At 35.5% G+C, this 10172-nt stretch overlaps 1 protein-coding gene across 1 annotated transcript in view; it reads left to right on the forward strand.

The window, feature by feature from the left end:
* LOC107683962 (nesprin-2-like) overlaps nucleotides 1–10172 on the forward strand; it is a 98090-nt gene that overhangs the window by 52429 nt on the left and 35489 nt on the right. Inside the window, exons 57-71 of the mRNA XM_016480065.1 lie at nucleotides 227–313; nucleotides 918–992; nucleotides 1897–2421; nucleotides 2511–2687; nucleotides 3403–3504; nucleotides 3890–4093; nucleotides 4204–4365; nucleotides 4560–4673; nucleotides 6551–6756; nucleotides 6874–6997; nucleotides 7090–7272; nucleotides 7404–7550; nucleotides 8626–8805; nucleotides 8883–9038; nucleotides 9185–9340. Coding sequence (XP_016335551.1) covers nucleotides 227–313; nucleotides 918–992; nucleotides 1897–2421; nucleotides 2511–2687; nucleotides 3403–3504; nucleotides 3890–4093; nucleotides 4204–4365; nucleotides 4560–4673; nucleotides 6551–6756; nucleotides 6874–6997; nucleotides 7090–7272; nucleotides 7404–7550; nucleotides 8626–8805; nucleotides 8883–9038; nucleotides 9185–9340 — 2598 coding nt within the window. The remainder of the gene's footprint in view (nucleotides 1–226; nucleotides 314–917; nucleotides 993–1896; nucleotides 2422–2510; nucleotides 2688–3402; nucleotides 3505–3889; nucleotides 4094–4203; nucleotides 4366–4559; nucleotides 4674–6550; nucleotides 6757–6873; nucleotides 6998–7089; nucleotides 7273–7403; nucleotides 7551–8625; nucleotides 8806–8882; nucleotides 9039–9184; nucleotides 9341–10172) is intronic.

The raw sequence follows: 10172 nt of genomic DNA on the forward strand, positions 1-10172 counted from the left end.
TCCGAACTGATTGCACTATATTTTATGTATAATCATTTTCTATTGTTAACTGTTTTAAATTCATTTTAAACCTCTTAAATCAATTTTTAAATCATTTTCAAAGTTTTTAAATTCCTTGTTTTATTGTTGTGATTTTTATTTCTTTTATGTAAAGCACTTTGAATTACCATTGTGTATGAAATGTGCTATATAAATAAACTTGCCTTGCCTTGCCTTGGTGAAGCAGGTCTCCATGGAAGGCTCTTACATGGAGGAGGAAGATGAAGACAATCAGTCTTCATCCTCAGTAACTCTTACAAGCAGTGTTCCAGAGGTAAAACCCTCGAAACCTCCAATTTATCTCCCAGGCTTTGCCAAACCCTGAAAAGGGAACATTTCTGAACTCTGGACCTCTTTGCTATGGCTGTTCATTTGCATGTGTTTAATATTTTTATGTATATATATTTATGAAAGGCAGCTATTAATACAAACCTAATTATATGTCTATATATCTATATATCTATCTATCTATCTATATATATACACACACACACACACACAGTGGGTACGGAAAGTATTCAGACCCCATATATATATATTTATTTATATTTTATTTATTTATTTTTAGATAATGGTTAGGTCTTTTCTCTATAATTTCACAGGAATTGGTCATGGATGCTTTTACTAGTCTTGTAATTTTTGTTGTTTATGTTTAGAATTCAGTCAGCTTTGCAAACAAATTATTTTGCTTTTCTTTTCTGAGGACTAATGCGGCACTCATTGCAGAATGCCGAATATAACTCAATTTCTTCTTTCAGTAACAGCTGCTTTCTTCATTTGTCTTTAGGGAGTCTATTCTTCTAATACACTGGACCATCATCTCAAGTCATTTCTAATCATTTCATCATCTCTAATCATTTTTCCTTTTTCTGTACCAGGACCCAAATGAGACAATAGAGGAGGAAGATACTAAGTCAGGCACTGCCTCTGCTGTAAGAGATTGTGTCACTAAGGTAAAGACTGACCCCAACAGAGTTATTTGACTTTTTCTCTTTAATGGCAGGCAATATGATTCATTATCATTGTTCCTCACATTCCTCATTGTGAAATAGATAGTTCCGACTGTTTGGATGAGCCCTGCTCAAACATGGTGTAAAATGCCAATAAATTCACACTTAACTTTATATTCTGTATTAATATTCAAATTTGCTACGGTGCTTGGCAACCACAAGTAGCCTTCTGTTAGAAAATGAATTTCATTCGAAAGTTTGGGATCTGTAAGATTTTTTTGATGTTTTTGAAAGTAGCCTCTTATGCTCACCAAGACTGCAATTTATTTGAATAAAAATACTGTAAAACAGAAATATTATTACAATTTTCAAAGAAGTTTTCTATTTGAATATATTTTGAAATGTAATTTATTCCTGTGATGGCAAAGCTGAATTTTCAGCAGTCTTCAGTGTCACATGATCCTTCAGAAATCATTCTGATAGGCTGATTTGGTGCTCAAGAAACATTGCTTATTATTAGCAATGTTAAATTTTATAGTTTAATATTGCTTAATATTTTTGTAAAAACTTAAATACTTTTTTTTTCAGGATTCTTTGATTAATAGAAAATTCTAAAGAACAGCATTTTTTTGAAATACAAATCTTTTTTTTACATTATAAATGTTTCTACTGTCACTTTTGATCAGTTTAATGTACGCTTGCTGAATAAAAGTATTAATTTCTTTCAAAAAAAAACAAAAAAAAAACCTTGACTCCAACCTTTTGAACGGTAGTGTATATTACTTGGCAGGATAATTATTTTGTTATTTACTGTGGCTAAAGTGGTTTTAGATACATAAATACTTATTTAACCATGGTGAAATCACTACACAGCTGCTAATGACTTACTGCTTGTTTTTGTCTTTAGGAATCATCTCCTGAAGAAGTTGATTTTCCTGCAATCAAGTATGTAATTCAGGACGCTGACACAGGAAGTTGTTTACTGGAGCCTTCTGACTTCTCTGAAATGCCTGGCATAGTCAGCAGACCAGTTACTGAAGAAACAAGTTCCCCACCTGCACTAGCATCCCAACATTTGAAAGAATTAACAAATGATAGTTGTCTGAAGCCTGACAGTGCAAATATAGCTGAGGAAAAGCAAAATGAGTGCACTGAAGCAGTTCCAGCAAAGCCAGAAATATGCTCAGAAACCACCATGTTAAAAGCAAGTGATGCCAATGAATCTGTAGATCAGAATGAAGTATCTGTAAACACAGAAACGGGTACAAGTGATCAAGTGAAAACAACAAGCCCAAAGCCACGTGACACAGAGGCAATAAATGTTACTGATGGTGATCGGACCCAGACAGAGACTAAATCCATCGACGCCACAGCTCCTCTTATGCTCTCCTCCCAGCATACAGGATGTGTGCCACAGGAAGATACAACATTGGTAATTCTATGTGAAATCTAGGTGTAAACTGACATGTTTAATTTCAAGTATTTTTTGTATGACTAAATACTGCCCTTCCAACTCTCTAGGAAATACAGAGAGATGTTATTGAGGCCATGGTTCACCAGAGCAGCAGCCAGTCTCAGGATCACACAATTCAGCACACAGCAACTATCAGTGATCTGTCACAGTCTGAAGGAGGAGGTGAAGATCAACTGAGTTTAGTCCAACTTCTCACCTCATGTCAGGATGTCAGTTCTTTAGAGGTCAGTTTCAGCCCTGCAAACATGCTTACTAAAACCAAAGAACTACCCTGAGGGTGAACAAGCTCTGACATGTCTGCATCACCTTAAAAGATCTAACAAGAATTCTAGATCCATCAATTTGTAACATTTACACTACTGTTTAAAAGTTAGGATTTTTAAAATGTTTTGAAATAAGTCTCTTATGCTCACCAAGGCTGCATTTGTTTAATATTGTGAAATATTACCATTTAAAATGATATTTTTATGTTAATAAATATTAAAATGTAATTTATTCCTCTGATGGCAAAGCTGAATTTTCAGCAGTCATTACTCCAGTCTTCAGGGTTACATGATCCTTGAGAAATCTTGCCATTATGCTGATTTGGTGCTTGAGAAATTTGTTATTATTGTCAGTGTAGTATTTACTTGAAAATTTAAAATTAAAATATAAATATCTATAGTGTCACTTTTGAGCAACAAAATGCATGCTTTCTGAATAAAATCATTAATTTCTTTAAAAAAAAATCTCAATGGCCTCAAATTTTTGAATGGTAGTATAGTTATAATAACTAAGAAGGGACAAGATGTAAAGCAGTTAATCTGCAGTTTGGGCAAAATTTACTAAAAATACAAGGTTATATTCATATCTAAAAAAATGTAGAGAAGTGGCTGACAGAATACATTTCGCAGAGGCTGATTCTGCCTTTCTGCATCTTTTTATTTCCTGCCTATAAAGACGAGACAGCATCTGTTAGAGATTCCGGTGTCTGCGTTGAATGCCTGTGAATCACAGATGGAAGACTCAACTAAACTCCTCAAGGACCTTTCAAGCATCAAGGTATTACCAATTCACTTGCAAAGTCTACAGAATAAAACAAAACTTTTAGGGGGAAAAACCTAACCCTCATCAATATGTAAATGACATTTATATGGAGTTAATCCACAGCATGAGTTTTTAAGAATTATTTAATATTTTCAAAATAAATAAATAAGTATTGATTTTAGCTTCTCTGGGTACCTGTTGTCACTATAATAAGTGACCATGCAACGTTTTACTGTATTTTTTTTTTTTTATTAAGTTTTAAAACTTTCCTAATGCACACAAACATACTTTAGAAAAGTGTGTAAAGATGTCTGATAAAAGGGTAGACGGCAACAGTTGCTAAGGTAGAACTGGTCAGTAACTTCAAGTTCTGATCTAATGTGAGTGTTTGCTCTGTAAGAGTCTGCAAGGCGGCACATGGACTTTGGCACTTGAGTGGCGGAGATCGGCGGGACAGAATAATCTTGAGCTCCAGAGATGTTCTGGAGCTCTTCTGAAGGGTCTGCGGGGTCTCCTGGAGCTGGGCTCTGAGCGGCTGCTGCGCAGTCAGAATGCGCAGCCACAAAACTGCAGTCAGCTGCACAGTCTGCTCACAGAACACAAGGTACACAGCTGATCAACTTAGTAATTATATTATTATTCAAATAATAATAATAATAATGCGTGTTTTGTCTGCTTAAAACACTAATAATATTTGGAATTGACTGTTAACAGAAATACTTCCAAGATTTGGGTCAGGACCTTGTAATGGTCAAGCTGCTATACCAGAAGCTGCCAGAGGGGTCACTGCAGGGCTATGCAGAGGTGGAGCAGTTAATATCAGATCTACAGGATCAAGCACAAACTCATGGTGTCCAAATGCAGCACTGCTTAGAGGTATAATGAAATTAACTTATTCAGACCTTAATGTTATATCAGTCTTTTACAATGCATAACAATTTCTCATTATCTGTCTGAATTTAGTTCTAATTTAATAAACCAAGATTTTCTAGGAGTAAATGCCATGTATAAAATGTATTAAGAGAAATGAGCAACAGAAGCTCTCTCATCGCTCTGTATGTGTGTTATAGGAGTGGTCTCGGTACGAGGAGGTCACTGAGAGACTGCATAAGCAGTTGGATGAGATGGGGACAAACATGTCCAGTCTGGATTCAGAGCCAGAGGGAGACCTGCAGTCCTATGAGGTTTGTTTCCCTGCATCCCTGGGAACGCTAATGGCTGCCTTTCTTTGACCTCCTTTGAGTATAGGCCTCCTTTGATAGTTTGATAGTTGATGGGAATGACAGAATCAAATTCCACCCTTTAAGTTCTTGTCTTGTTTCACAGTTTAAATATCTAAAAAATTAAGTTTCAAATTAAGCAAAATTGCATAAGGGGTGTATATTTTAGTGAGGTTTATGCTCAAGAAATAACAGGTATTATAAAGAACAATATATTTTTATACACTAGCATTCACAAATTCTTCCTTGATATAAATTAATACTTTCATTTGGCAAGAAGAAATTAAACTGATCAAAAGTGACCGTAAAATATTTAAAATATCAAATTTTTTGACAAAGCTATTAAGCACAGCTGTTTTTCAACCCTTCAAATGTTTCTTAAGCACCAAATCAGCATATTACAATGATTTGAAGGATCATGTGACTCTGAAGTCTGGAGTAATGGCTGTTAAAACTTCAGCTTTGCCATTATAGGAATAATTATATTTTAAGATATATTTAAATAGAAAACAGTTATTTCACAATGTAAAATTGTTTCAATATTTACTATATTTTTAATCAACTAAATGGACACTTGGTGAGCATAAGACACTTCTTTAAAAAAATCATACCAACCCCAAAATTTTTAATTGTATTGTATATTTATTTGGGAATGAAGAAGAATAAATATGTACATTTATTCTTGTTGAAAAATATACTTTTAAAAATATATATATTTTACTGAAAAAAGAAGACGATTGCAGATTAGGAAACTTATTTTTTTCGCTACACTGCCCCAGGTTGCGTTGTAAAGAATACATTAAAAAAAAAAAACCAATTTCTTGTCTGAATTATTAAATCACATACCTGTAGAAGTTGTGGGATTTTACTGCATTTGTTTTTTTTTTTTTTTGCTGAGCACATTATTGCCTTAGTGATAGAGGACTCCTGCCAGTATTAGTTATTTGGTTGGGAACCAACTAAGCAGCAAAAGTAATGTGTCTGAGACATGTAGGAGTGTGAGAGGGGGGCGAAATTAAGGGAGAAGGTCTTCTCTTTTCTTTGGTTTTATGTTGCATGAGAATATTTTTTGGTCCAGCACATGATGTTCCTGATTAAATTACTCGGAGCGATAGTTGCCATATCTGTGGAACTTCATGTTCTGAAGCCTGCATTGGCCGCTCTCTTATTATTTTTCCCCTTCACTATTACGAAAGCTAATTTCTCAACTACACTGACTCACACGGAACAGTCAGTAGCATACTGTTGGTTGCGTTCATATTATTTTTCTCTTTATGTTTACCAAAGCTCATTACTCCGGTGGATTGATATAGGAGGAACAGCAAATTACCCCTTTTGTGTCTGTAATAGATGTACATCGAACTCACTCCCATCCTCACAAGCCACTCCATCTGAGCAAGCAGTTGAAGCTGAGAGAGATGAGGAGGAGGTGGGATGATGAGATGAGTTAAAACAGCGATTCCCAAAGTTTGCGGTCTCTGACTGCAGTACTTCAGCTGACCATATTCATATATCTGTGTACCACTTAATCACAAGTTTTGAATAACTGAGCAAATATAACATTAATATATAACATATTGCAATGCGATTCATATGTTATGTTATGTTATGTTATATGCCATTTGAAGCATTTAAACTTCCTGTCTATTTAAAAGCACATAATAAGGTTTTGATATTAAATGACTTTTAAAAATGGCAATAAATAATGTAAATACTTTTTATACATAGCTTAGTGTTTGTTATAACATGTCTATAGCATGTTTGTTATAATATGATGTTTTAGGCCTAAGTGTTAAAATTGAACCTGCAAACTTTTCTTTTCCACTTTCTCTCATTGTCAGAGATTGCACAAGGTCCTGGAAGACACAAGGCCTCAGGTGTGGGAGGTCCAAGACCGACCCAGGATCCTACAGAAAAAGGGTTGTTACCCTGAGCGGCCTGGCCAGACTGTCCCAAAATCACAACTGTTGTTACGCTGGATGGAGCTTCATAATCAAATACAGCAGAAGATACAGTCTACACAGAAGATCAGAAAGAATTATGACAGGTGTGAGAAATCAGTAACCAAATAATAATTTTTAATGCCTTTTTGTTGGAGGTAAGGTATGAACAAATAAATAGGTAACAAATAAAGGTGTGTGCTTTTGTGCGTTTGAATGTGTAGGTTCCAGCGTGACTCAACAGAACTAAAAGAATGGATGCGTCATGCTCAAGAACAGGTTCAGAAGTGGAACAGTTTCTCTGATTCTGGTCTCTTGGACTCCAGAACAGTCTTTACCCAACTCATGGTGAGTATAATTTGATTTTTTTTTTTTTTACACAAATGTAACGTATACCTAAAATGACAAAATAGGAATGTGGCTTTGTTTGTGTGTTGCAGGAGTTCTTCAAGGAGCTGGAGGGCCGTTCAGCACAGAAAGCTTCTGCAGAACTTTCAGGTGCACAGATACTGCAGCTGACTGACAGTGAAGCTCCAGGTCTACGCAGACGACTGGCTCAACTTGAGCAGGAATGGACGAACTTGACTAACGTCCTGCCCACTCTCCACCAGACACAGCAACAAGTACGACTAATGTCTCTCTCTAAGTTTCTTTCTGTTTTTCTCTCTCCCTCTATCTTCTCCCTCATCCATCTGAAGAAAAGCTCTGGCAAACAGATATTATTTAAGTAAGCATCCTCTTGCCCTCCTTCTAGCTGTTGACAAACCAGTCTCACAGTCAGATCTTGGCCAGTTTGACCTCCTGGCTCAAAAATGTAGAGGGACGACTGGAAGATGAAATCTCGGGGGTCCATTGTGCCCCCGGTTCCTCTGAGCTGTCTAGACATCTACAGGCTTTGAAGGTAGTACACCTACTGTACACTTTTAATTCTTTTGATTTTCTGGTTTCTAATTATTTCAGGGTATAAATGGAAAACCTTGTTTGGTTCGCCGTTTTGTTCTCATGTTCACCAAGGCTGCATTTATTTAATCAAAAATACAGTAAAAATCATAATATTGTGGAATATTTTTACTATTAATTGCTACTATATTATACTATATTATATAATACTATATTACTATTATTAATTAAAAATAACTGTTTTCAATTTAAATATATTTAAAATGCACTTTATTCCTGTGAAGGCAAAGCTGAATTTTCAGCATCATTACTCCAGACTTCAATGTCACATGATCCTAATATGTGACCCTGGACCACAAAACCAGTCTTAAGTCGCACAGGTATACAGTATTTGTAGCAATAGTCAAAAATACATTGTGTGGGTCAAAATGATAAATTTTTCTTTTATGCCAAAAATCATTAGGATATTAAGTAAAGATCATGTTCCATGAAGATATTTTGTAAATTATCTACTGTTAATATATCAAAACGTATTTTTTGATTAGTAATATGCATGGCTAAGAACTTAATTTGGACAGTTTTAAAGGTGATTTTCTCAATATTTTGATTTTGTTGCACCCTCAGATTCCAGATTTTCAAATAGTTGTATCTCGGCCAAATATCGTCCTATCCTAACAAAGCATACATAAATGGAAAGCTTATTTATTCAGCTTTGAGATGATGTATAAATCTCAATTTCAAAAAATTGACCCTTTTGACAGGTTTTGTAGTCCAGGGTCACATATGCTGATTTTGGTGCTCAAGAAACATTTCTTATTGTTTTCGGTGTTAAATAGTTGTGCTGCCTAATATTTTTGTGTAAACTTTGATACATTTTTACGGATTCTTTGAGCAATAGGAAGTTCAAAAGAACAGCATTTATTTACAATAGAAATCTTTTGTAACATTAGAAATGTCTTTACTGTCACTTTTGACCAACTGAATGCGTCTATGCTGAATGAAAGTATTAATTTCTTTAAAAAAAAATCCTAGAAAACATGAACATGTCATTCCACACTTGTATTTTTATATATTAGGATCTTAAGGCTGAAATAACCAGTCATCAGCCGTACGTTGACTTTCTGAACCATCAGTCTGTGGAGGGGGCGGGATCAGTGAATGAACCCACCAATCGCAATGAGCACATCCTGTTTGCAGAGCAACTGGGAGCTCTCAATCGGAGTTGGCTTATTCTACAGGCCAAAATTGACAGCAAGGTGAGTGTGGAAGTATAACCCTGTATAACCTGCCAAAGCCATCGTATTTGAAATGTGACGAGTTCTTCTGTCTCTAGATACATGATGTTGAGGACCAATGGCAGGCCTGCACGAACAGAGAAAAGCGTTTGCGCTGTATGCACAGCTGGATCTCTCAATGTATTGAATGGGTGAAAAACAGCTGGCGACCAGAGAGCTGCTCGCATATTGAGCAAACATTACAGAAGTGTGAGGTGAGTCTCATGTCTCACAGCTAGCTTGAAGATTTTATGTTGCAGTTGTTATTTGTGGGTGTGAGAGTGAGTCAAAGGAGTGCTTTTGAAAAGGTTACCAGAAGTATATACTGATACCAGAAAACTTGGACATTGCTTCATTGCAGGAGACAGAGGACAGGCTGCAGGTGAAGTCCTCTGAGCTGAAGGCTTTGGGAGCTCTTCACCTGTTTGGGCAGCAGGATGGTGAACATCCCGGAGATCAAGCGTTCTCCAAGCAGGTGAATTCAGCCATCCAGGACTGCCAAGCTTTGAGTCAACAGGTAAGTTCTTAAACCCTGTGCCAGAATGCATCAATAAATTTGTGCACATTGGCCACATATACTACTTTTCAAAAGCTCAGTAAGATTTTCTTTTAAAGAAAATAATACTTTCATTCAGCAAGGATGAATAAATTGATCAATGTGTAATAATTTCCACAACAATATTAAGTGGCAGATTTGTTTCAACATTGATAATACAGGTGCATCTCAATAAATTAGAATGTCGTGGACTAGTTCATTTATTTCAGTAATTCAACTCAAATTGTGAAACTCGTGTATTAAATAAATTCAATGCACACAGACTTTAATCTTGAGCATCAAATCAGCATATAAGAATGATTTCTAAAGGATCATGTGACACTAAAGACTGGACTTCCATCACAGGAATAAATTGCATGTTAAAATATATTTAAAAAGTTATTTTCATTTGTAATAATATTTCAGAACATTACTGTTTTCAATATATTTTTGATCAGCCTTAGTGAGCATAAGAGACTTCTTTCAAAATCTTTACAAAACTTACCAACCCTAAACGTTTTAATGGTAGTGAACATACTGCAGCTTTAAAAGCACTATAAAAACACCATGCTTGTGTAAGTGGTCATAAAATGTATTTGTTTTTTCTATTAAAGGGGTCAACGGATGCCCATTTTCCACAAGCTGATATGATTCTTTAGGGTCTTAATGAAAAGTCTATAACATACTTTGGTTAAAATTTCTCAATGGTAGTGTAAAAAACACCCTTTTTACCCTGTTAAAATCAGCTCTGTTTTCAGCAAGCCATTTTAGTCCATGTTCCTTTAAATGCTAATGAGCTCTGCTGACCCCACCC

This window comes from Sinocyclocheilus anshuiensis, unplaced genomic scaffold (genome assembly GCF_001515605.1).
Source record: "Sinocyclocheilus anshuiensis isolate Anshui unplaced genomic scaffold, SAMN03320099.WGS_v1.1 scaffold637, whole genome shotgun sequence".
Taxonomy (NCBI): Eukaryota; Metazoa; Chordata; class Actinopteri; order Cypriniformes; family Cyprinidae; genus Sinocyclocheilus; species Sinocyclocheilus anshuiensis.